The sequence below is a fragment of the Sardina pilchardus genome, chromosome 23 (genome assembly GCF_963854185.1).
Source record: "Sardina pilchardus chromosome 23, fSarPil1.1, whole genome shotgun sequence".
NCBI classification, from domain to species: domain Eukaryota; kingdom Metazoa; phylum Chordata; class Actinopteri; order Clupeiformes; family Clupeidae; genus Sardina; species Sardina pilchardus.
In genome coordinates, this window is record NC_085016.1 from 10,234,971 (window position 1) to 10,262,241 (window position 27,271).

Sequence of the window (27,271 nt, forward strand, 5' to 3'; positions counted from 1 at the left end):
GTTTTACATTTTAATTGCATCTGTACTGTTTCAAATAAAACTGAGAATGAATGTGTAATTACAGTATGCGTGGATAGTCAGAGACTAATGGGAGACCTGTGTCTGTGACAGTCTTACTGTAGGTAAAACCCCATTCGCAACATCTGCTCCAAACCAAAGGTCTTTGGCCTTTGACTTTGGAAAACTTTAAATAATTGTTTATTCAAATAGAATCCCTTAATTTTGAAACAAAAGGCAATGGAACTATTCGACGTAGAAGCGTCATTTAATACACTTACTGGATCTGATTACAGTAAATATCTTGACATAGGTTTTTAAAAAAGCAACATGTTCATTGCTGTGCAGTAAAGAGACAGGGGCCTCTAAAAACCACTGACTTTTGCACAAGAGAGTTAAAAAAACAAGAGGCCGTGCCTTTCAAAAGGGTCTGGCCAAATAGTGTGCCATTCAGCGATCCAGTTTGGCCTTCTTGGCCTCTGGCTCAGACTCGGGCGGAGGTACACTCACTCCAGGAATCTGTGTGAAAGAAAGAAACGTCATTTTGAGAACTAGGCTTGCTATGCATTTATGCTAAAAACACCAAACATGGGTTTGATACGGAAGACACATATGTACTGATGGCAACAATCTACAGTATACTTGCATCAATACTATACAGGATACTTGCTATAAAAGCTAGGGTACGAATGTAAATGTCCACTACAGCATCTTCCACAAAACTACAGTAATTTCCCGCATATAAGCTGCATTGTGTATAAGCCACAGGATAGTGTTTTATGCACATTAAAAGAAACAAAACCATATTAACATCATATTAACTGCCCCCCTGTATCAAGCTCATAGCTGAAGAAATTTTGCAAAATCAATGTATAAGCTGCGGCTAATATTCGGGAAATGACGGGTACATGCCAGACACATAAACCCGTCGATACCTTGCTGACCTGTCAAAGCTCATTCAGATAGAAAATCCTCTACAGTGCTTACCACTGGCTCCAGGAGGGCCATCCTGATCTTCTGGTTCTGAATGTTGGACGCATCCAGACTGATGGTCACTCTGACGCGGTCAAACATGTTAAACTTGTGTCCCTCCACTGTTAGCGTGGGAACCTGTGGAGGACAACAAAAATACCTTTTTAATTTTCATTTCATTTCATTTCATTTCTTTTTTTTATTTATAAGGACAGTGCACATTAATTTACATTTCTGTAAAATGCTAGACTAATGCAAGCTATTCTTCTTTGGGGTGTGTGTACGGTACTGATGTAGAGATGGTCCAATGGTGCGCTTGCTCTCACTTACCTCCTCGTTGAAAACCATTTTAGGATTGGGCTTGTCTCTGTTCTCAAAGAACACAGTTCCTTCCAAACCAAACTTGGGAATGAGGATGATGATTGCGTTCTTCCTCACAAAGAGAATGAAGCCTTCTTCATTAAGAATCCCTCTGTTTTTGAAAAACAACTGCACACACACACACACACACACACACACACACACACACACACACACACACACACATCAAAACAGATTCACATCATTTTAAACTATAATCGGTAATATATCAAGATAAGACACTTGCCACAGAGAGTGTACAAAATAAGCCAATCCAACTGGTTACGTTTAAGTACCAAGTCAAGTCAAATCTACTCTTATAGCACATTTAAAAGGCCAGTGCTACCATGGTGGTAATGTTCTACCTGAGTGTGGAAGGCGACGGAGGCTCTCTGGGCATACTGCGCCATCTTGTGTCTGTAGTTGAGGTTGTTGCAGAGGGCAGCCTGCTTGTGCTTGTCCATCAGCGCCGGGTAGGTGCTGTCTGCCCCAATGGCCACGGCCAGCAGTCTGTGCACAATGATGTCAGAGTACCTGCAAGTGTGTGTGTGTGTGTGTGTGTGTGTGTGTGTGTGAGAGTGTGAGTGAGAGAGAGAAAGAGAACACATGAGTTAGAGACATACACAGTACACAAAAGTCTTTTTTTCTCATATGGAACAAGTTGGATTACATATGTGGACATGCTTGTGTGTGCGTGTGTGCGTGCATACATGCGTGCGTGTGTGTCTCACCTCCTAATGGGTGAGGTGAAGTGTGTGTATATGGGCGTGGCCAGCCCATAGTGTCTGAAGTCCGAGTCCAGGCCGGAGCAGAAATAGACGGCCTGCATCATGCAGCGCGTTGCTAGGATACGCAGCAGCGTGTTGAAGTAGGGGAAGCCGTCGATCTCGGCATCGTTCAGAGAGTCGGCCAGCTCTTTGGCCGAGTCTGTGTGGATCACCAGGTCCTGAAATGGCAATGACAACGGGGTTGTGGTACCGTGGTGGTTAAGGAGCTGGTGTTGCAAGCAGTAGCCAGAAAAGTTGAGGGTTCAATTCCCAGTTACTACAAGTGCTGCCCCTCACCCAAGTTGCTCTAGGGACACTGGACATTGTAAGAACTGATGTATGGAAGTTGCTTTGGGCAAAAACATCAGCCAAATGAATGTAAAACATACTGAATGTAAGACAATCACAATATGACCGCCAGGGACACACACTGCAGTCTGGAAACACAACATTACATTACGGCACACTAATTAGTTTTAGGCATTATATGTCTCCGTCAAATGTGGTGAAAGTACTAATGAACCTGATGTAGCCAGACTCAATTCTATTCAGAATGACCTCTGCACGCAATTCACCTATGGCTAAACCACGCCCCCGAACGCAACGAGCCAATCACAGTGGGCATATAGCTACAATACACTCGGACATTCTCGGCTTCCACGTCCATTGAAATGCATTGCAGTCGGTCAGTTTTCATTCGTTTTTATATGTTTTTTCTTGACATTTTAAGTTTTAAATTGTAAAACGGTGTGCATGGGGTACATGCAACCCCGACACAATGTATCCCAAGAAGCTGGGCGACCGTGTGTATTTTTTACCCTTTCCTAAGCCACATTTCAACCGAGATAAGCGTCTGCTCTGGATAAGACAGTAGACCTCAACACCAAATAAACGTGGATAACATGAATAAGTTTTTCCAAGTCAACAACGTGTTTGAACGCTGTGTTCAACACCTCTTTAACCAAGGTTAGGCCAATGTTAGCTAACATTAGGCAACGTTAACGAAAACGTTAGCTTCTAGGTGCGTTGTACATGTTGCTATTAGGTGCTTTCACACACTACAGCACAGCAATTAACCCGTCGTTTGGGGGGTTAATAATAGCAGAGACAACACATGACAATGTTCAAAAATCCACAAAACTTGCAGTCATTTAACGTTGACTAGCAAGGAATGCAATCAGTTGTCACAGGCTATCCTCCGGCGATAAAACAAAGCATGAACTCATGAGCGTCTGTCCTATCAAGCTTTCACCAAGAACAGCAACGACCCCATCTCTCTCTACCACTTGCTTCCTGTCATTCTCTTCACTGTCCTATCGGATTAAAGGCATAAAAGCTAGACTTCCAGGCTAGGTACTAATGCAACTCCAGGAACAACTCCTTTCTAAGTAGTGTGTGTGTGTGTGTGTGAGATAGTAGTGATGTCCTGCAGTCTGCAAACTCTGAGGTAGTGGTTTCTGGTTTCAGAAGCACCCACCTTTGTCTTGGTGGCTTTGTGGAGTATGTCATAGTTGGAGGGAGGTGGACATGGATGCTTCCTCAGCAGTGCGCACTCTGAGAACTCATCGAAGATCTTCTGAGCGACGGAGATGTTGGCCAGCAACATGAACTCCTCCACCATGGAGTTAGTCTCCCTGTAGGAGAGGGAGGAAGACGACGTCAGTATGAATCACTTTACCACACCAAGCCTGGATGTGACAGTATTATTTCTAGAGTTGCCATGGCCCATGGAATCACTTCCCCTCTAGGAGAGGAGACATCCATAATTCTGCATCAATTAACCATGCCAAGCCTAGATGTGAGTTCGCTTTACTTTCTAAGCATCTTAGCGTTTCAGCACCATTACCATATAACAGGATGGACAAAATGATGGCTTCATTAAAATCATATTTCTACTTCACAAATGCCTAAATGTGATGGCCATGGTTTTGAATCGTGAGGGTGAAAGACTCACTTGAGCTCTTTGGTCTGAAGGTCGATGGGGTCGTGCGTCTCACTGTCGATGTGGAAGCGAACTTCAGGAGAGGACAGAGTCAGAGCTCTGCAACAGCAACAGACAGATGGCTGTGAGGAATTATGTGAGTGCAAGACAACTACATGCATCAGCAGCAAAGAACAGTCACTGAAGACGTGCCAAGTATGTTGCAGACGTGCAGTATCCCTGCACACTGCCTCACCCCTTCTCAATTCTTTTGCCCTTCAAGATCTTCGCCAACTTGTTCAGGCCTCGTAGGCTCTGGGTGATGTCATCATTCATGTTCGCATCATCAATTCTCATCTGAGCCTCAGCGTAGGTGAGAGAAGCCTGGAGTCATGGCAACCAAAACAACAATTCATATTAGACACACACACACACACACACACACACACACACACTGGTGGGAAGTGATATTAGAGACCAGATGGTAGGTACCATAAGGAAGGCTAAACAAGATCATTCATGCCGTATAAACAAATTAAGAATAGAAACAGGACTTAAAAAGATTCCCACAGAATACCTTTGAGTTGATGACACTTTTGGTGAAACGGGTGTTGAGGATTTCAGCATTGTTATTCATCTCCCAGATGCAGGAGAAGGCTAGTCTATATGGAGAAGTGTAGAACACCAATACATCAGAATTGATCAGTCCAAATATTAAAAATGAAAGTGAAAAAAAAAAAGTCCACATCAACACAATATATCAGTTCATTCATATTGTTACAATTTAGATATCAGTCATATTTCAATTCACTAATTTCATGACCTGATGTGAGACTATTGGTGTCTTACCGTTCAACATTTGAGCGCAGAGAGCACAGATTGGAGCTTAGCAGCTCTGGAACCATGTCAATTCTCTGAAACAAAACAGACCCCACATGATCCAATTAACTCACGTAGTAAGACCAGATCAGACCCGACCCGACCCGATCTGACACGCTCAGAACAGTCAAATTTGCAGTTTCAACCAGTCAAATTTTAACACTGTCCGATCAAAACTCAAGTCAGTCAGGACGGACAGGCATATGTGGCAGGCAAAAGCAGGTGGGAGTACCTTTCCACACAGGTACACAGTGGTCCCTCTGCTGGCTGCCTCCTCGTCCAGAGCATTCCCTGGCCGGATGAAGTGGCTGACGTCTGCTATGTGAACACCAACCTGCAAAGAACCAGTGAGATATCACACAATGCTCTGATAATCCAAGCACTTTTTCTCTAAACTCACTCACACACTCATACAAACACATACAGGCAGATACACGCAGATACACACCTCAAGGTTTCCATTCTCGAGGTCTCGACAGTGCAGAGCGTCATCAATATCCGTGCACCCGGGAGGGTCCACACTGCACACACACAGGTGCCGCAGGTCCTGCCTGATCTTCATGTCCTGCAAGGGAAGAAGCTCCTGTCAGACTTGTTCTTCGCAAAAAAACCCACAGCGTGAATCAGTAGGACAGCAAATGGCCCTACCAACATATCCTCTTGGGAGTGAAAGGAGGCACTCACATCGTCGGTGATGCCCCAGGGCATCTGAGGTAGGAAACTGAGGACCTTCTGGGAGAAGGGCAGGTGAGGGACATCATGCTCCAACAGCAGCACCTCTGTCTCGGTCTCCTTGTCTCCAGCATTGCCGAGGCTCTTCATGAAGTGGCCCTGAACAAAGCCATGGTAAAACCCGCATGAGCACGTGAGATGGTGGAGGCCTTCTGGGCAGCCGTGGCCCGTGGCCTACTGGTTAGGGCTTCGAGCTTGTAACCGGAGGGTTGCCGCCGGTTCAATCCCCGACCAGCCCACGGCTGAAGTGCCCTTGAGCAAGGCACCTAATACCCCTCACTGCTCCCCGAGCGCCGCTGGTTGGGCAGGCAGCTCACTGCTCTGGGTTAGTCTGTGATTCACTATGTGTTGTGTGTGTTCACTAATTCGGTTAAATTGGGTTAAATGCAGAGAAAAGAATTTCCCTCACGGGATCAAAAAAGTATATATTCTATTCTATTCTATTCTAGTCTATTCTATTCTTTCTAGGACAGGCCATGGATTCAAGCGTGTGAGGAGTGTATGCAGGACGTACCCTTGGGTATCTGGAGTTCTTGGGCCAGCCGTCGATGGCCACCATGATCCTCTGGCCTGCCAAGGTGGACGCCTGACGGGTCTCGATGCGAATCCTGGGGATGCGACGGTCTGCTGGCGTGAACAAGTGTCTTGTGGACTGGTAGACACACACACACGCAAAACACACATATTTCAATAGACTAAATGACAAAGTTAATGCGTCATAAACAACCTGGTCCACAGGCCCTATAGAGGAGTGATTATAGCCTTTAGCAAGAGGGTCTGTCAAGATCCAGATGTTGTTGAAGATTAAGCTTTATTAGGTGATCCCAGAAATGAAACTAGGCATCAATCAAATCAGGAGGTTAAATGAAAGCCTGAGATATCATAACATAGGATATGAAATTCAGGAGTAAGCTCTTACCTCTTTGATCTGGGACAAGTTCAGCATGCCACAGTAGGGCCTCCAGTTCCTCTTGATAATGCCCACCACTCGGCCTGTGGGCTTCAGAGCGTCTCGATGCACCTTTTTGGTTTGCAGCTGGAAGCAGAATCATACCCACATTACAGCAGATGCACTTCAAATCCTGATAACATCAATACTCTAGTCCTGAGCACACTGGAACGTTGCAGAGAGAAACTTAGCTGAGCAACATATCAGAGAATGTTCTTTTCAGACAATCAGACAGAACTGGAGCTGAACTGAAGGCTGTTGTACACAGGTTTGGTGAGTCTAGACCTGGATGTGGCTCCATTTCCCATTAAATGTGGTGCAAGTACTAATTCCATTTCCCCTCACTCAGCGCAGTCGGATTGATGGACATTTGGATCCAAGTCAAGCACAACACAGCTGTTCCACAGTGGCATTACTACTGGTTATGGTCACCAAAGAGTTTTCATTTGGCAACATTTACAGAAAGCACCACTGTGCAGGGAGGAGTGAACAGGAAAGATTTGAAAGGTAAAAGAAGAACACAGTTTGATGGTTTTGGTTCCAAAGAGTTCTAATCTCACTTTTTTCTCCTCCTCTTCCTCTTCTTCGTCCTCCTCGCCTTTAGCCCCGTCGTCTTGCAGGACCACTGCAGACGGTGCTACCCAGTCGTCACGCGGCAACAGCTCCACGGCGACCACATCCTGATGCACGGCCCGATTCAGCTTCTGAAGCCCTTGCAACAGAATCTAAAGAACAGCAGTTGATCAAAGATCAGCAACCATTATGAAGGCATACCAATGTCACCAATTCACTACTCTCATCTGTTCAGAGAGGAGAGCTTACTCAAAAAACACAAGGCCTGATCTTTCAACTGGAAACGAGTACCTCAGTGCTTTCATCTCCTTCCCCATGGACAAAGACAGTCCCTTCCAGGTAGTTATCTCTGTTGGCTCGGAACGTTCCCTGGATGTATTTGCCACTCTTGATACCTGCTTGAATCTGAGACAGTGGAAGATGCTCCGGGAATATGATCCTTGAAGTGGTAATATCATTCTGGAGGAAGAAACACAAATAAGACGTTTCAGAGAAAACAAGTCAGCTTATCATTTTGGAATACTGATCAGGAGTTTGGAAAGTGTGTCAAACCTGCTCATCAGAGGTTGCGGCTAGCCGGTCCACAAGCTCAGGATTGGCAATCAAACTCTTGATGTACTCCTCACCTGGATGAATAGAGTGCAGTTCATTATGGATGAATGATTCTTTCATGAATGATTCATGATGGATAAATTCATTCTTGAATTTCCCCTTGGGGATCAATAAAGTATCTATCTATCTATTTCATAGTCTTGGATTGTATATGTTTATGATTGCTATATTCTGCTACATTTTACTTAATCTATTAATGATATTTGGACTCTATCAATTACTTTACTTTTAATATGTTCGTAATGTCAATGTAAGAGAGACAAAAAAACAAAACATAAATGACAATGCCTTACATTTATAAACGAGCAAGCCAGCTTGTTCTGCTTTCTCCTTATTCATCCGGTCATTTGTCAGCATGACAACTTTTATTTCGGTACTGTTTGGTATGTGCTTGCTGTACCATTGTGCCGCTACGCGTATGGCTCTGTCGTTTCTGTCATTTGCACTTTCTCCTGGCTCACGTTCAATGAAGGTCTCCCTGCAGAACATAGTAATACATTTAGGACAGGCAGCAGACATATTCAACAAACCATCGAAGATGAGATTAGATGAGATTCTAACCGGTGATGTTCGTTTGTGAATGTGTAAAAATGCTTCTCCTTGTTGTGGATTGCATCTTTGATTCTCTTGTAGGCTGGTGCGCTCCTGTGACGAACTTCTTGAAGAACCGTCTGCAAGATGATGACGTTCCTAATCAACGGGTCCTCCAAAACATCGATCTAAGAAAGGAATGATGTATAAGGTATCACGACTCCTGGTCGAGGGAATTTAGCAATCCCAGAAATGCAAATGAAACGTAGACTTTAATGATGCTGCCTGGACAATATGCTGAAATGTCCTCCAGCCAGCTCTTCCACAGTATCGTGATTCGTGAAGTGTTCAGGTGCATTGGTTTGTCCGAGATAACGTTACTGACCGGTCAATTATAATAGATTTACAAAGATATTTTATAATGAAAGAGAATGCGGGTGTGTTAATGATAACAACATACCTGATGAAGAACAACGTTTGTGTCCGGAATGAGATAGTGAGGAGATGTACACAGGCTGCTCTCCAAGCATGGGTCCTTTTCGAGAACTGGGGATTCGTCTTTGCAATCCTCACACATTTCACTGCCGCACCAAATGTCATCTCGGAGGTAGTGTTCACGGACTACTTTAAGTATCCCACCCGAGCGGGTCTTTTTCACGAATGTTTTGGACTTCAGCATGGCAAAGAGTGTTGAAGTCTGGTCAGATGCTCACATCCGACAGCTTCGTAAACATTAGAAAGCCACGCGGGGAGTTCTGGACAACACAAACTTTCACTGGGTTACTAATGAGAATCACTCCTACTCTACAGCTACAACTACGAGGTAGTTTTCTTTATAGGCCAGTAGGTTATATACCTAGACAATATGTTGTGCTCTTTATATAATTTGTGCCACGATTAATACTGACCATTATATTTGCGCAACTTTGTCCCAACTCTGCACATAACTATGGTTGGCGCACCAAGCTTCTTCTTCAAATGCAAGGCAGTATAACCATGATTGGCGCCATCTACTGTACTGGAAGTCAAATAGACTTGGATGGGTTGTTCAATGAAGTGAATTATTTTAGTGGGATGTCATAATCCTATTCCTAATGCTTTCACAGCAGAACAAAATATTAGCCTCTCTTCTGCCAATCTGCCAATCAGGCCATCTCTATTAAATTGATGAGTAGCTTTCTGTATTACATTTAGATCAGACATGTGGCTCACATTAGGCTTTACATTCATGATGTGCTAGCCTATTTTATTCATGATCATCTCATGTACTTTCTGTCTCAACATCACTGGCATCTAATGTGACGTGAACGTTCCTAAAAAATCAAAGATAGAATTACATTTCTCCAATATGTTAGGTGTTAACTTCATACTGTGCTGGCTACCCAAATAAAAGGCTGCCAGCCACATTTACAATGCTACCACCAAAGTTTTTTTTTTATTTAGCAATAAGCACAGGCAGAAAACAAATTAATGAAAAAAAACTTAATTCAAAATGACTGCATTTAAAATGACACATTTCAGACAGTTCAATTGATTTGTCATGCCAGCACTGCATACAAAATGTCTACCCACAGTTAACAGTGAACATAAATTAACCATTAAATATACATGAATTCTCACTGCTTTCTGGTCAAAGAATACTGGCCACTGTCATGCTTTCCTAAGGGGGTAAACCTTCAAGTACACTACAGATATCAACCCATAGCAAATTGCCATTGTACGTCATAGCCCTGTTCAGTCCTGAACTCCTGGTAAATCATACTCAAGTAAGTCCAATGAATAACTTCAACAACCGTTGGCATTAAGTTATCTTTGACACAGTATGATTCAGTGTGTTACAATTATGCACCTGACCAGCTGATAAAATTTTCTGGACTGTCGGTTTTGTTCTCAGAAGTAACTTTCAAGATTTGCCAGCAGGGGGCTATATTTTCGGTCCCCAGGACAATAGCCTCTGGTCATTCATTCTCAATATTTGTACAAAGTAGTTCTCAGGAGAAATAATCTATTACAGCAGGACAAACTGTAAGTTTAAAAACAATTCAAAACTATTATTAGAGGTTCCACATCTGAAAAATAGAGGATTCCTAAAGTGCAGTTAATTCTATTTTTTCAGATGATCCAGCTAAAGTCCTTCTGCTGTTTTGGTAAACAGTGCATCAGTTAGTGGCACAAATCAGTCCAACCTTCGTAAAATCATATGGTGGCCTCTCCAGGTTAAAAACAAACAGACAAACAAATAAAAAAAAACAAATCTCCAAAAAGCAAGAAACAGTAGTTAATCAAAAACATAAACTTCAGTTCATTTGGAAGACATTTTGTACCAGGACTACTGACAAACTTATAATTGTTCATGAAACCCATCTTTAACCCTATACATACACATATATATACACACACACACACACTTCAGGAGAACAAGAAATGCATGTACCAGTAAGTAAGTTCATTGATTGTACCATAAAATTGTTACTGGGGTCATCATTAAATGTCTCTCTCACACACACACACACACACACACACACTCTCTCTCTCTCTCTCACAGACACACAAACACACACACAGTCTACGGTCCCTTATTTCCTTAAATTCATGTCTGAAACACACAGATCCCCTGGCTCAGGTGCACGTTCAGGTGTGTGCACGTGCATTCAGATCCAGGCCTCAGCATTTAGGGGGCCTTTTTCTCACTTCACTGCTGCCGGGCCCAAAAGTTCAGGTTCACAGTTGAGTTGGGAGGGTCTGGTGGGGATGGGGGGGGGGGGGGGGGGGGATTGTAGTGTCTGTAGGCAGTATGTGTGCATGACAGATGTATGGGAGCCCACTACTTCCCACAGTGCATTTCCGTCATCCAGTGGCCTACTTGTGCCCTGAAACATGGGAGAAAAGAACAAGTTAAAAACTACTGCAACGACTACAATGAGGTCAAAGTCAATATCAGCACAAGAGTGCCAATCAAACCTGGGTCTGGGTCATATTTATGGCAAAAAAAGAATCAGAAAAGTATCCACAGTTTGGGTCTAAAACAGAGATTGGATTTATCTGTGGAGTCAATCCATATCCAAATATACAGTATAACACAAGAGAACAATGTACTGGATTTCGTTTAATTTTAATCTCATACCAACAAACCCACATATTCTGTAGGGGCTTGTGCCTTTACATTTATCAACATGGCAACCATGCATGTCATTGTTGTACACATAAGATGCCTTCTATGCACAAACATGGTATGTGGAAGACTTGCCAACAGGATTAGCCCATTAAAACTGATGATTGCTAAGTATAGACTTAACCATCATAACAATCAGAAAATTTCAGACAGCAACACAGACATTCGACACAGGTTTGACAGGTAGATACTGAACTTACTAGCATGTTAGTTGAGCTAAGCAACTATGGTTGCTTTTGATTATAGACAAACACAAATGCTGTGGGAAGAAAGTGCCAAGTGGAAGCATGGAGAAGCATAGAGAAGCATGGTACATGATAAACAGCAGATGGCAGGAGTTAAGATAAGAGTAACTAGGTGACTGAACAAGGCAGTGCACATGTGATGAACCGGATCATGATAAAAAAAGGTGACTTCATGTGAGGTGGCATGGCATGGCATCCTCCTGCCTCGCCAAGGATCAAACACACACGCGCACACTGCTATTTCAAGAGCCCAGTCACCTGGTTACTTCATTATCTGCCTTCACAAGCCAGCATTAAAGAAGACATGAAGCAGGACAAGCCAGCGTTAAAGAAGACATGAAGCAGGACGATGCAAAGCAGCAGGATGTTAGCAGAGTGGAGGCAGAGCGCAAGTGACAGGTTCTAATGAGGATCTAGAACAGGTTCTAATGAGGATCTAGAACAGGTTCTAATGAGGATCTAAAACAGGTTCTCATGAGGATCTAAAACAGGTTCTCATGAGGATCTACAACAGGTTCTCATGAGGATCTAAAACAGGTTCTCATGAGGATCTAAAACAGGTTCTCATGAGGATCTAAAACAGGTTCACATGAGGATCTACAAACAGGTTCTCATGAGGATCTACAACAGGCTCTAAAACAGGTCCCGTTTGCTGATATGTTCCAAATCCAACATTTAGAAATTCAGTTCAGAATCTCAGTTCTAGTTCTTCCTGATGCACCTCCAAACCTGCGTCAGATTTAACTACTAGGCCCAAATAACAAAGAAATCCTACACGGATTGATTGGCAGGTTCACTGTGTGAGATGAAAATGAAGGATGAAAGTGCTGTCTGGCATCATCAAGATGGCTAGAAAACACTTCTTTTGAGGGCTACCGCCTCTATAAGAAGTAAAGGCATTCAGATAAAGAATGTATTCAAATGGACGCTGTACTAACAATTTTCATAGTTTTTTTTAAATCCTGACTGCCCTTTGAGATTGAAATCAGATGGATTTGGCACACTATTTTTTATCAGTTTTACATTATAATTCTATTACTGAGATCTTCGAGACATGCAGGCCTGTTCTACTTGTAGCACACAAACACAGACAGACACAGTCGCTGAGCCCTTGGACATGCACAACGGTGTCTACTTGCACATCTTTCATGTCTCACAATGTCACTAACCTGCAATGTATTTAGCTCCAATTAACATAAACATGCTACCAAGAATGTAAAAGCCCAGAGGAATACTACTGAAGATATTAGGCTCCTCTGAAGGCCGTCCAGAACGAGCGAGGTCCACATCAAACAGGGTGAGCAGGAGAGAGAAACACATCATCAGCACCCTAGGCTTCCTAATCAGCTGTTTCACAAGACAAGATGGACGGCAACAGCAGCTGCAGCAGAGACCAGAGACCGTCCTTTCATCATTTCGAGTCTGTTCGACGCTAATAGGCTATTTTTCTGACCAGCTTAGCTTCGTAACTTTTGATTGCAGGACATAGATAGCAAGGTCTGCACCGTTTTAAGTTAGCACTGCTTCGTTTGAAAATCAACTGCAAAAAATAGCATGCAATCACAGATAAAATATGTAAATATTTAACATGTAAGCATTTTAAGTAATTAAAAAATTATTTGCAAAAAGAATCTATTTTATTGCAGTAAAAATATATATATATTATACATCATGCCTCTATTCAGATGTCCAAACAAAATGCAAACACTTACACAACTGCAAATCAGAGTGATTTAGCCAAGGGGATTGGTCAGACCATTTTAGGATGCAAGACAAAAGGATGCAAGAGTGTGAGGGGAGGAGAAGGAGCAGAACCCACCATTTCCGTTCCCAACGGGCTCAGTGGTCTCCCAGTTCATGGACTTCTGCACGGCCTTCTTCCAGCGCGCATAGCGGAACTCACTCTCTGCAAAACAAACGGCCGACGGTCAGAGTAACAAACGTACACCAACACCAACACTATTCTATGGGACGTAAAACTGTGATTACTACTTATTACTACTTCCCCTTCCTCCTCTATAATGTAATGTATATTTTCTTATTACTATCTTATTTGAACATCTCTTGTTCCTCCATTGTTTCTGTAATCTCGGCTTCATTGAAAATGAGGGCTACCCTCAATGACTTTCCGAGAATAAATAAAGGTTGAATGAATATGTAACTGTTGGTCTGTTCAATGTTGTGTTATGACCAGTGGCTTTGCAGCTGATACTTTGGGACGCTATCGGAAGCTGTGATGGTGAGCGGCCGGCAACTGCGCGTGATGCTGACGTACCCTCCGGGTTGATCTGCGGCTCAAACTTCTCGGATGTGACCTCGCTGAGGTCAGCGGGGTCAAGGCTCCACACGCTGACGCCCTCGGCGGCTCCTGCTGCCATGGCAGCGCCCAGCGCCGTCGTCTCGGGCATGGAGGGCTTCACTGCAACGGGCACAGCAGAAGGGTCAGGTGACGTAGCAGTGCTGAGGGTCTACGTTAAACAGTGTTTTAGTTCATTAGGGGCCAATCTAGTAGGAGAACAACAGACTCTGACGAAGATGTGATCCACATGGAAACGTTAGTCTTTTGCTGTGCACCTTTGCATTAAAAAAAACATTAAGCCTTATAAACTGTGCTGTTTCGGTATCCTCCTCTTTTTGATCAACTTGTCCCCTGCCGTGGATGCACCAGTTGCTTGCAGAAGCGCATAGGATCTACTCCTTCTTTGAACCATCTACAATGAGGTTTGTTCAAACCAGGACAGAATGTTGTCCATATGTACCCGACTAAACACATGTCATTACAGGAGTACGGTAACACCACAGTTAAATGTACTTGTACTTGTACTTGTTCAACATAACAAGTGGGTGTCGGGGTGGTAACACATACCAACAGGGATGCACAGTATATCAGCTTGCAGCTGCATGAGCAGTCTGTTGGAGGTCATCCCGCCATCGACCTGCAGCTGAGTCAAGGGGATTCCACTGTCCTGGTTCATGGCATCCATCAGCTGCAGGACACAGGAACACACACACACACACACACATATTAGCACTGAACTCAACACACACAACACACCCACACACTCACAAACTCACACACCCACAACCTCACACACACTTTACCTCTCTGGTCTGAAAGCACACAGCCTCCAGAGCTGCAAAAGCAAGGTGGCTGCGATTGGTGAACTGAGTCAGACCACAGATTATTCTGCAGAAGAGGAAGAACATCAGAGAATTGATAAGAGACCATGAGAACCACTTCTAGTGCATAACAGACCACTGACAAGCCCCATTATGCAGCAGATCCAAAACATTTCATAGACCACTAATAAGGCACCATTCTCCCGCCACATCTTCCCCCTCCTCCACTCACCCTCGTGCACTGGGTTCCCAGTAAGGTGCGTAGAGGCCGGAAAACGCCGGAACAAAGTAACATCCATAGGACGTGCCCACAGCTGCCGCCAGTTTTTCTGTAGACAAACAAGCCAATCACCTGTCAGCACATCTCAGAACACAAAATGCACCCATGTACACATCACCCACCTGGCCACACCCACCAGGGAGGGACACCATCTCAAAATGCAAAAGGAAACAAAAGGAAGCAATGCAACACTTGTGATTCATTCATTTGCAAAACCTACAACAGATACTGATCTCAGCTGACACAAAGTCTTTTGACCTACATGTAGCCCACATTGTATGTCAACAAAAGTAGTAGATACAGATAGTATCCTAGTGCTTCACACACACACTACACTGAACAAATCAGATGTACTGCCTGTGGCCACCTACAGCTCACCTCCCCGCCCTGGAATGCTGCAGGAATGATGACCTCGAGGAGTCCAAGCAGGACAAACCTCTCCCTCCGAACAGATCTCAACCCAGCCCAACACTCCCCCGAAACCCAGCTCCTGAAGGTCACTAAAAAGGGTCTTTTTCACCGCAGTTTCTCCCTCTACTGCAGGGCCAGGCTAGATACTAAACCTCCTGTTGATCAGGCTGAGGAGACGAGAAGAGGCACACCCACCGAGCTCGGAGGAGGTCTGGATGATGCCCAGGTTATCCTTCAGCCAGCGCACAACAGCCCCTGCTATCGCAACTGACCCCTGAGGAGACATAAACACAACACTTGTAGGCATGCTCAGATTTTACTCTCATAGCGCAGGAATGATCATTAAGACAAACAAAACCCATGTACATCTCAATTTTAAACACTTAAAGAACAAACTATATACACTACTCACAAACAGTCATGGATATTCGGCTTTCAGGTGAAATTTGTTGGCCTTTTTTTTCCAAGAAATTGTTTGAGCTGAGGAAATCACCATTGAATGCTTCTACTTAAATGCATTACTTTCATGATCTAATGCCACAGTAGCTTGAACTTTTTACATTTTTCATAAATTTCACATGAAAGCCAGATATCCCACTTTTTGTGAGTACTGTACATGTATATCAGAACAATTCAACAATAAAAGAACAAAAAGCTAATACTGGTAGCCACGTACCTCTAGTGCATAACACGCTGGCTGGTCTCGACCCAGTTTGTATGCTACGGTTGTCAAGAGCCCATGGTCTGACATTACTGGCTGAAAAAGAGAGAGGAAGTATTGACAAAAACATTATATTCTCAAAGGTCTGATTACTTCATGCTTCTAAAATCTGCCAATAAAAAAATAATAATTTGTATAATTAAACTAAGTACCTTGGGTCCTGTGTTCCTCAACAGGAAACAGCCAGTTCCATACCTATTGGAAGAGAGTAAGTGTAGACAGGATGTGTTGGGGTTAGCTGAGCCTCTAATCAGTGAAGCTGTTAAAATTACAGCTGTGCAGCCAAAGGACAGCTTGACCACTGCAGCAGGAAGAGAGTGAGAGAGAGAGAGAGAGAGAGAGAGAGAGAAAGACTCACGTGTTTTTGGCCTGACCATCCTGGAAGCACATTTGTCCCACAAGAGCTGCCGACTGATCTCCCAGACACTACAAGACAGAGAAACACACATACACACGCACTGTTTTAAAGCCTGACTCCAATATGTTGTACTGACTGTGGTGTAATGGCTGTGGTGTAATGGGTGTGTAACAGTGTAACAGCAAAGGAGGACCACTTACGCCTGATATGGGAATTCCAGTTAAGCAGCCAGATTTCTGTATGAAAGAGAGACAAATGCTGAATTAGAAACAAAAAACAACTTAAACATGAAATTAACTCAATTTTATATTCCTACTGTTTGGCCAATTATAAATGGGCGCAGAGCACGATTTTTGTACTACTCTGAATATCGGAACAATGAATACCAACTTTTTCTAGGACCTGCCAACAACACAGCTGCTACATGTCAACATGCCAGTCAGAATGAGATCGATCCCAAGCTAAATGGCAGGTGGAACACTAGTGTAGACTGAACACGGACCAGCAAAAACATAAGCAACATACAAAACATTTACATTTCTACAGCAGATGAATTATGGCTGTGTAGCTAATAAAATTTTAATTATAACCCATTTGAATCAACTGCAAACAATTATAAAAAGAGCATAATTGAGCTAAAACAATTATTTCCACATTTTGTGTTGCATTAATGTTGTCGTTTTGAATCAAAGTATAAATCCAGAACAGTTTTTCAGTGGTAACAATTGTATAAATAACCTTTGCTACATGCATCATGTTTTTCCAATTGAATTATATTTAAAAACAACATTTTTATTCAGTGTTTAAATATGCTTTTTTTAGCATTCAGAAACTAGATAGTGTGTCCATCGTCACCAAGCAATTGGCTTAAATAAGTTTGATCTCAATACTGACCGAAAGAATAGTGAGTATGTGCCATAATCAGCCAGCCCTAAACTCTACCAGCATCACCTGACACACAATACTAGCCAAACACAATTAAGAGCAACATGCACTGTGAACACCTAGGCCCCTTCTCAACCTCTCTCCTCGATCCTCCGGCTCGTTCCCACTGATCTACAAAGAATGATGGGGCAGCAACAATGGGATAGTCTATCCGGTCTTCTTTATAGATCAGTGGGAATGAGCCGGGGGACCGAGGATGGAAGGAAGGGAGGATAGATAAAAAGACGAATGAGAAGAGCCTATAGGCTCGCAAACTTGTGCGACACAAATCTTGTTCTTTTCACCTTGTTGTTCACCACATGTGCGTAAGGGCACAAGGACCAAACCACAGAACGTCATAGTGGCTATGACGACCGAAGGACATCAAAGGGAGGTCGGCTCCAAGGGAAATGAACATGTATGGGGGGGGGGGGTCTTTATGACCGCACATTCTTTTAGGATTCAATGCCATGAATACTGACAGCACTGTCAATATAGTCATGGCCAAAATGGGAGGAAACAAATGGAGGGGAGACCACAGTACAGAGCATAATACTGGAGGACAAAAGGTGCTCTTTACCATGTGTGAATGAAACAAGAGATCATAGACTCATACTATGAGCTCTTCTCATTGTATGAGGTGCAACCATATATGGAGCCCGTCCTAAAGCACGTCTCATACACATCTGATCTTTCCAGGACCAGTCTGGGCTTTAGTGACATTGCAGTGCAAGGGGGCAGTGGCACATGGCCTGTATAGAGGGGGGGCAGTGGCACGAGCAGGGGGGGGGGGGGGGGGAGTGCAGCAGGTGCCAGGCATTGGCCAGTGCCAGAAGGACTTCAGCACAGCCACAGAGAAAACATCCAACACATCCAGCGTCCAGTGCATTTCCAAACAGAACCGGACCTGATCTGATCTGAGGCCAGAAAATGTGAAATGTGCCTACACTGGCTTAGTGGAAGTGATGCCTGGCTGTGGTCAGCAGGAAAGTTGCTTTAAGTGTGTGTGCTCACATGATCACAAACCAAGTTTCTACCTCAGAGTGTGTGTGTGTGTGTGTGTGTGTGTGTGTTGCTTCATACATGGTTCAACATGGTCTGATATTCACCATTCATGTGCATTTGGGGTGCTCTATTGGAAATGCACGTCTGTAATGGCGAGGGGGTGATAAAGGTTGTGCAGGTGTGTGTGTGTGTGGGGGTGGGGGGTTACAGGCTTCAGCTGCTCGGCGAAGCTGGCGATAGCACATGGAGATGGAGAAGGAAGGCCTACTCACCACACTAGAGCTTATTTTCTACAAGAGTCCGCGCAGAGGAACAAGACACAAGAAAAGGTTTGTGACACACGCGCACGCAAGCATACGGCCCGTCACACACACACACACACACACAAACACACACACACCAATAGGAAACACTCACTCACAGCCAGCGTCTGACTGTCACTGAGGAGGATATAAATACATTTGAGTTACTGCCCGCTGCGGCCTTCACTCAGGAGGGCAAGGATCATGCCAACACAGTTTATCATTTACGACAGGGTGACTGGACTGGAACCAGCACAGTAGAAACTATATTATGGCTGACTTTCAGAAGGACAAAGCAATGTTAAAAAAATGTCATTCAGACAAAAACAGACAGACAGACTGACAGACAGACAAAACAACACAAAGAAACTATATACGGGACCACTGGCTCACCATTAAACCGTAAATTTCAGAGGAACTCCTGACTCTGGGAAGAATCTCCATTGGGATGCCAAAATATCTGTTTACACAAAGAGTGCGTTCAAAAAGAAATTAGTTGTGATTCCTCGTTGGTGGAGTGATTTTCCTAATGCTCCTCATACTAGCGATAGTTTTGGGGATCTTCATGACTTTTCTGTTTCTCTTGTATCAAACTATTTAATTCTTGCACAGTCTTGCTTTATGTATGTTTATGGCTATAGCTCTAATTCTGTTCAATTTAATTTATTTCATTGTAAACCTTTATTTGACATTTTAGTCATCTATTACCAATATTACCAACATTATTTTCTATTTAGGCTACATGACTTTGATACTTTAAACTGTCAATTTTACTGTTAATGCAATGTTTGATTGATGTCACTGTAAGTCATTTTGGACTAAAGTGTGCTAAACACTAAGTATAAACATAAATGATGTGCAAAATCATGTTAAACAATTGACTGTTATTGTTCGTGTTTGTGTGTACCCACGTGCAGAGTTCAGGATCCCAATCCAAGGTGTGAATGTTGAATAGCATGGTGCGGCTGGCATTGGTCACATCTGTGCAGTGGACCCCTCCTTTCTTCCCACCTGTTAGGCACTGGAGCAGGAACAATGACCTCATTACATCCACGTACACAGGAATAACAGTCACACACACGCAACATGGAAACCTATCCCTGTTACACACCCATTTACCAAGGAAATTTGTCTTCATTTCACATTCTTGTAAAGGTCAGCCAAGTTGGCCAGAAGAGGCTATCAAAATTATCTGGTAAGGGTGGAGACCTCTAGTTATCTGAGTTTATGGCATCGCGATAAGCTGTGATCGGTGGCTAGAGTGTCTCCAGTGCTAAATCGGACATAGAAACAGTACTGCAGTACTGTATATTCACCCCTGTAATTCTGACTAGCATAATAAACTCTACCAAAACTATGTGCTAATCCACAATGTGTGTATTATTCTCAATAAACTGAATGACTGACTGGCTGGCTCGAAACCACAAAAATTCCAAGGATCTTAGGAAAGTTTCAGCGGTTGGCTGCGTCGACCAGACAGCTTTCCTCTCACCAGTCGATGCCAATCAGCCTCAGTGAGGTTACCCAACGCATGACCCAACGCGTGACCCATCTGACCTTCCGCTCTCCCGCAACGTTACGCTCACGAGCAGGCGGGTTCCCTCTTACCCATATGAGCCAGGAGTCGATGGTGCCAAACATGGCTCTGTGCGACAGGATAGCCTCGCTGACCTCGTCCACGTTGTCCATGAGCCAGCGCAGCTTCACCGCACTGAAGTAGGTGCTGATTGGGAGGCCAGTCTTATGCTGATAGGGAGAGAAGACAGACAGATGTCTTACTTCATGCTCATACCGTATATACCGGGGAAACGGATTTTGCAATGGATTTAGATGAAGTTGTGATGAAGACATTTTGCTAGGGCTGTATGATCGAGGGGAAATATCTAACTGCCATCTAACGTTGTGATTTTTTTTTTTGAACACCAATGAATTGATTCAGTTCAATATTCCAAATGTCTCCACGTTGTGCCACTTCTGGTGGGTGAGCATCCCTAGTGCACGAGAAGCTGACCAATCAGAAGTGTTCTGCCTCTCACACACTAGGCATGCTCACCAATCAGAAGTGGCACAGTCAAGGAGGATGATATGAAGATCAAAATGTGATATTTATGACATGATTATTAGTAGCCTTTGTGATAAGGTAATTGCATTGGTTCATATTCCAACTGCGATCATAGTGCAGTCCTATTAGGTACCGAGATTGTACATGTTTGACAAATGCAAGAGTGTCGCAAAAACTGTGTGTCTGTGGGGTAGATATGATTTACACAACAAAAAGGTTTTTGTGGATCTGCTTATCTGAGAGTTTTATGCCATGCTCACCTTGAGGTGGTTTTTGTTCCTTCCGGGGGTTTTGTTGATAAGTCTCTCCACCGTGGACTGAGTCCGCAGGTCCAACCAAACTGCGGAAGTTTGTCAAAGTTAGAATATGCCTGAGTTCACTGGCAGACTTAAAGGGACACTTCACCGATTAGCATTAAGCTTTGTATCTTTAGAAAAGCAGTCATGTTTTTGAATGGTCGTGCATCATTCCCTCAGTTTGCCTTGAGATGGGAGAAATACGGATTTCAATGTTGGACTTCCTGCTTTCAATGATGTAAAAATCATAATTTTACATCATTGAAAGCAGGAAGTCCTATTTATGGGTTTCATTGAAATACGTATTTCTCCCATCTCAAGGCAAACTGAGGGAATGATGCACGTCCATTCAAAAACATGACTGTTTTTTTTAAAGATACAAAGCTCAATGCTAATCGGTGAAGTGTCCCTTTAAGGGAGTGGGGGGAGCGTTCACACTACACGCGCAAACAGCAGCACTGTGCGATGGAACACACTATTTTCAATGGCTTCAATGCCCGCTGCGCCTAGCAAAGCACAGCGCTAGCAGCATTTTGCGCGCATTGCTACTCTGGTGCGTGCCGCAGCGCACACACTGTAAATCATAGGTATTTTGCTCTGCAACGTGAAGCCTCCCTTCAGGCCTGACAGGACTAACACTGCTCGTTGACAAACACGGCAATGACAGGACTGCACCGAGTGCCGAAACATAAACCTCTTGAAACTCACCAATGGCATTATACAGCGGCTCTCCGGTTTCCTTGTCCCAAACCAGCGTGGTCTCTCTCTGATTGGTCACACCAATGGCTAAAGGAGGAGAAAACGATTGGAGGGGGGGAAAAAAGCTCTGTTAATTGGTGGCTAATTAAGCTGTCAAGGAACAAACAGCTTTTCAGCTTGAACCTCGCTTACAGTTGATAAATTATAATCATAGACAGTAAAAGAAAGGTTACAATAAGTGTTACCCACAATGGTTATCAGACACCTCATTGACCTGACCCTGGTTCGATATGAGGGAATCATAAAGCATATACCTTTGATGTTGGAAATGTCTATGTTGAGCTGGGTGAGCTTCTCACAGGTCTTGTCCATGCACTCGTACACAGACTGCAGGATCTCCTTTGGGTCCTCTTCCACCCATCTGCAAACAATACACCACTTCATCACACAACAGCAGGCTAGACGAGATAGTGTGTGGAGTTTATCAGTAGCCTTTTTTTTTACTATATTTCCCCTACATGTTTATTGGGTTTAAAGGGTTTATTGCCATTTTTCACTTATCAATCAGACAGGACTTTGCTGACACAGGCGACAGAAGCGAGCCTATTTTAACATGTTATTCAGTCTGTATTCTGTGTGCACTTACCCCTCCTTGGGGAAACTCTGCTTGATCTCCACCTGGTGATGACTGAGAAGTTCAGCAGTCTTAGCGTTGAAGACCTGAACATTTGGAAGGTGCCGAGAAGGGGTGAGAGGGTGGATGGGAGGACAGATGATGGTGGAGGGTAGGATGAGATAGAAAGAAAGAGAGAAAGAAAGACAGAGAGGAAGAGAGAGGAAGGAGTGGGGAGACAGAGGTACAGACATCAAGTCAGAAAGTGAGGTTAAGACGTACTTTTCTTCAACCCCAACCAGGCCCGTGTTTTCACACATCCCCACCATACATCAATACATCAACACCTGCTGAAGAGACAGGTCAGCAGTCGTGTCATCTGTCAAAGGTGCCAACGTGAGCAGCTGAACAAACAGCTTCTAATTACACCCTGAACACCATCGACCAAAATTGAAACAACTTAAGACATCAAAACAAGAGATGCAAACCACTACTGCTGGGCAGCTTCATTTAGTATTACAGCTTATGCATTGCACACCCTTAGCGTTCACTCTGCAGTAGGCTATTGGGCAGGTCACGCACCCACAGATTAGGGAAAGATCAGTTCAGTGTGTCAAGGAGTGACTCATTTGGTCTTTTATACGCCCTCCCTCCCTTCCTTCCTCGATCCTCATACTCACTGATCTAGATAGAGAATGATGGGGCGGCAACAATGGGATAGTCTATCCAGCGTTAGTTAATAGATCAGCGGGAACGCCCCTCGAGGACCAAGCATCGAGGATCGAGGAGAGAGTTTGAGAGCCACCCAAGGCCTCAAGGGTTACAAAAAGACAAAACTTTTTCACACACATGAGTTTAAAAACATTCCCCATCACAGCCCACTCCACCCCTCCACAAGTCAATATTTTCAGCATCACTCCCAGCATCACCATTGGCTCTGCCTAGAGGACAGCACTCAGGTCTCTGGCCAAAGCAGATTAGGTGAGTAAAGTTCCCATTGGAGTGCTTAAGCCAAAGGTCAGCACTGGCAAACATGCACATGAATCCATACACATTGACAGGATATAAACACAAAGGAAGATTGAAATGATCTTATGATGCCGCAGACCCCACTAACTAACTGTGGTGCAATAATGACATTCAGGATCGTCCATTTGTTGCGAACGCCTTTTTGTTTTGTTAACAGAAGATAATTGGAGCAAAATAAAAACAATACAAAACACAGCGTTTATTTTAAACCATGAATCAATTGTTTCTCTGTTGAGCATCCAAGCCAACCAAAGATAGATTGGCCAGACCTCCTGCTGCTGTGCTATGTGTCTAAAAATACATTTCAGCTGCTAGTAGTGATGGGCCGACCGACTGGGGGTTGACCCACGATTTGAGATCGTATTGGGCATTGCAGGTGGGTCGGGCCAAAATCCTTAGATAAATGTTCCGAGTTGTAAATCCATGCCGAAGTGCGTGTGATGGCCCATAGGCTTTGCATTAAGCTAAAGTGGGATTTCAACCTCTCTCTGTCTCAAACGCACGCACAACTAGAGTGTGGAGGGTCTGTTGACATCCTTCCGCTGTCAATCATTTGTATTGCCACACACTACAATAGCCTGCCGTGCTTCTCGCCGCACGCGACTGGTTTTCACTCTTGGCTAATTCAAGAAAGTTATCAGCCCGTCCGTGGCTCTAGCTCAGATGCTGCTCGGCAAGAAAAGCGGAGATATTGCGAATGTTCTCCCTAGGAGAGGTAAGGAAAGTGCAGGATATTTATACGTGCGCGTACGTGCGAGCACAACCTATGTGTGTGTGTGTGTGAAAGAGAGATTGAGAAAGAGTGGGATGCAGAGTGAAACAAAGGGGAGGATGAGTTGCTTCACTTGTGGTTTAGCGCAGAATCCTACATTGCAATGACCAGTTTGAAGTATGTGAATGACTGCACGTTGGATTGTCCCAAGACTTAAAAAAGGGCTGCATTTGTTTGTTGAATGTCTTTTCTTGGCTATGATATGAATGAAGTCACACTACTTAACCTAGCTAAAATGAACAATTCAGGTCTATATTTCACACATCGGATCGGATCTCCAAATGGGTCAGGTAAAAACGTATCAGCACTGGCTAGGCTGGTGCTCACTTTCTGATCTCAGACATAGAAGTAAATAAAAACACACAGGTCTACATAGTTTGGAAGTTGGACCCGTCCAAACTGCTCTTGTGGCAGGCCTAGTGCATTCATATGCTTATGAATAAGATCCCTCTCAACCACCCATGAATCATGCCTTTTGTAGGCAGCAACATGAACGCATTCTGCACTTCTATGAATGCATACATTGTGCAATCCAACAGAGGGGGTGATGGCTACATCCAGTGAGACTGAGCAACAGTGATGACTGATGAGACACAACCCTAAACAAGAATGCCCTGATGCTTTCCTTGAAAACAGCTGGTAAGTTGAGCTCAAAACAAACCCTTCTCTTCCCCTGGAGTAGTCTTGCTGATCACTAGACCAGCCCCACCAACAGACCAATCCTGTTCCTCTCTGAGACACACCTCCAAAACTGACAATTATCCCCATTCTCATGCTGAGAGAGATTCTCAGATTACACCCATCTATTCGGGCCCCCACCGAGCTGCAAGAGTTAGGATCAGGATTAGACAAGGCCACGCTGCCTTGAAGTTGATGGTGGGGGCCCAAAACACCATCTTAAACACTTAAATAAAATGTTACATTCAGATTCTAAATAATTATTCTAAATAATGCCTGAGGTGTCCATAATATTTTCCTTTAATAAATATTTTGACAGAACATCAACGTAACACAACATCAACATAAACTGCCCACTATGAACAATAACAAAAACATGCCTTGGGTAACTCTTGGGTAAGGCAAAGTAATCAAAGTACAATACTACAGAAATACACCATAAAAGCTCTGTTATCTCTTCACATCTAATCTTTTGCATCGGCTAATGTAGGGCACACCTTTTTATTGCACTGCTAACACTGATAGAACTTAACCAGTGATCTGTGTGGTGCCATATGACAGATAATGGCATGTTAGGCCAAACATCACACTATCTGGAATATTGTCAACTATCTTAAGCTTCAACTCATTTCTTAACCTGCTCAACTGTTTTCAGTATTAACTATACAGATAAACACAACCAGATGTTTACTCAAAACATCTCAGGAATTCCAACTATGCAAATAGGCCTACTGCCCACCACCACAAGGCATGCCCATTTAAAAGGCTATAATTTCCAGTCCCATGACACAACCCTTTTCTCCCTTATTAGTCAATCTTCAGGTGTAACTTGAACTTCTGAATGAATCTTAAAAGTATCTCAGGGAAAGCTGCTGCCAAAGACAATGAGATGTTTCAACCATAGACTAAATAGCTGTCAATCACCCCCTCCAATTCTGCTTTGGAATCTTTTGAAAGTCTGTCTTTCATCTGCCGCTCCACACACACCCTCGGCTCAGACACACCTACCTTAATGACCTCTGACACACACTGACCAGCACCCCAACACAACAAAAGCGACACACACACACCCCGAACCCTGTCTGATCTGGTTAAGACCAGCTCGAACGATCAGCCGTTTCCTCGAGTTTTTTGTTTATTTGTTTTCTTAAGGGCTCTGACGGGTGGTCGTGAAACATCACAGTCAGATGTAAACCAACAACAGTAGCCTAACCAGTTACCTAATGTGGCTAATAACCAATTAGCCCAGTTGCCTTCTTGGTCTCCTATGTCGTATTAGCAGCATGGGTCAATTCATCTTTTCAGGGAATCGTTTTCTCTGCGGGATGCATTCTGTCCGTCTTTAAATGTAATGCCCCAGGGTGGTTAATGAGTGAAATGCCAGTGTGATTGCTACGCCATTGAACCCTACGTCTGATATCGCTTCCAGGACACAGAATCCTGATAGCAAGACCTGCAATAAATCTACAGGACACGGTGTAATGGCATGCGAGTACACATATACACTAACGAAAAAACACACAGAGACGGTCGGACATCCTGGACTACCTTGACTCGCTAGCTGTTAGAGGACACAGCGCACCACTCGCGCCATGCTAACCTTACTGCGGTAACGTCGGTGGTGTCATCTTGGTCATTCAAAGCAAATACAGCAACTTACGAGGAAACGCGTGGAACTTGTGCCCTGGTCGATTGCTGCCACAAGCGGCCCCAACATGATCCTGTCCCGCGAGGCGGCCATGCTGCCGTTCATGGAGACTCTTCAGCCTTATGTTCGAGTGCTGACCCGGAACACCCGGCAAACTCTTCTTAATTCCTCTCGGTCCACACACCACACGGACTTCTAAAGCCGGTGACGCAGAATGATGACGTACTTACGCAGATAGGAGGTGCGATGGGATGGGAGGGTCCCCTGGAGGGAAAATCTGCTGGAACATTTCGGACATTTGATTGCAGATAGCCTGGTTGCTACCTCACAAAATATTCCATCATCAATAATAAAATAAAATAGGTACATGTTAAGATTCTATATAATATTTACTTGACATGTCTCTGTCTAGATATTGATGATATGCACCTTTTGCATACAGAGGCAGAATCCTTGTCTCATTTGTTTTTCAGCTGCACACACTTGGCTAATTTTTGGGCTAGTTTGGAGAGACATTGAATAAAATGACTGAAAACATTATACAAATATTATTATGTACTTTAAACACTTAGACCCTGACACTGATTTTGTTTTAAACAAGGTATATTGGGAGGGCCAAATGAACCTACTTGCACTACAGATA

General features: G+C 43.8%; 2 protein-coding genes across 3 annotated transcripts; both read right to left on the minus strand.

Moving 5' to 3' along the window:
- Positions 1-246: 246 nt before the first annotated feature.
- Positions 247-9,270, minus strand: dis3 (DIS3 exosome endoribonuclease and 3'-5' exoribonuclease). Its single transcript, XM_062528040.1, has 21 exons — positions 8,754-9,270; positions 8,324-8,481; positions 8,056-8,240; positions 7,703-7,776; positions 7,442-7,609; positions 7,138-7,302; positions 6,548-6,664; positions 6,143-6,280; positions 5,581-5,727; positions 5,345-5,461; positions 5,129-5,230; positions 4,867-4,931; positions 4,595-4,679; positions 4,274-4,401; positions 4,051-4,137; positions 3,574-3,730; positions 2,061-2,275; positions 1,695-1,863; positions 1,300-1,458; positions 985-1,107; positions 247-516 (listed from the first exon to the last, which is right to left on the minus strand). The coding sequence occupies exons 1-21, from the start codon at positions 8,970-8,972 to the stop codon at positions 448-450; spliced, it is 2,847 nt and encodes a 948-aa protein (XP_062384024.1). The 5' UTR covers positions 8,973-9,270; the 3' UTR covers positions 247-447.
- A 429-nt stretch (positions 9,271-9,699) lies between these two features.
- On the minus strand, positions 9,700-26,828 carry gk (glycerol kinase). 2 transcript variants are annotated; one of them, XM_062527960.1, is made up of 21 exons: positions 26,641-26,828; positions 22,535-22,608; positions 22,203-22,309; positions 21,898-21,975; positions 21,154-21,233; positions 20,440-20,577; positions 19,743-19,852; positions 19,225-19,291; positions 18,802-18,819; positions 16,801-16,836; positions 16,601-16,668; positions 16,395-16,437; positions 16,198-16,278; positions 15,717-15,795; positions 15,063-15,159; positions 14,813-14,897; positions 14,577-14,697; positions 13,986-14,129; positions 13,530-13,616; positions 12,880-12,966; positions 9,700-11,163 (listed from the first exon to the last, which is right to left on the minus strand). In XM_062527960.1, exons 1-21 carry the CDS (start codon positions 26,731-26,733, stop codon positions 11,153-11,155), a joined length of 1,704 nt encoding a protein of 567 aa, XP_062383944.1. In that variant the 5' UTR covers positions 26,734-26,828; the 3' UTR covers positions 9,700-11,152. The 2 variants fall into 2 exon arrangements, with proteins under 2 accessions (XP_062383944.1, XP_062383945.1); XM_062527961.1 differs by lacking the exon at positions 18,802-18,819.
- Positions 26,829-27,271: the final 443 nt, after the last annotated feature.

Coding starts and splice junctions, on each gene's coding strand:
- dis3 (XM_062528040.1), bottom strand. CDS start 8,972: ATGCTGAAGTCCAAAACATTCGTGAAAAAGACCCGCTCGGGTGGGATA. Junction 6,665..7,137: donor AGGAAGAGGAGGAGAAAAAA/GTGAGATTAGAA, acceptor TTCTGCTTCCAG/CTGCAAACCAAAAAGGTGCA. Junction 4,402..4,594: donor AAAGTGTCATCAACTCAAAG/GTATTCTGTGGG, acceptor CCATGACTCCAG/GCTTCTCTCACCTACGCTGA.
- gk (XM_062527960.1), bottom strand. CDS start 26,733: ATGAACGGCAGCATGGCCGCCTCGCGGGACAGGATCATGTTGGGGCCG. Junction 22,609..26,640: donor CAAGTTCCACGCGTTTCCTC/GTAAGTTGCTGT, acceptor CCAAATGTTCAG/GTCTTCAACGCTAAGACTGC. Junction 20,578..21,153: donor GGAACAAAAACCACCTCAAG/GTGAGCATGGCA, acceptor TCTCCCTATCAG/CATAAGACTGGCCTCCCAAT.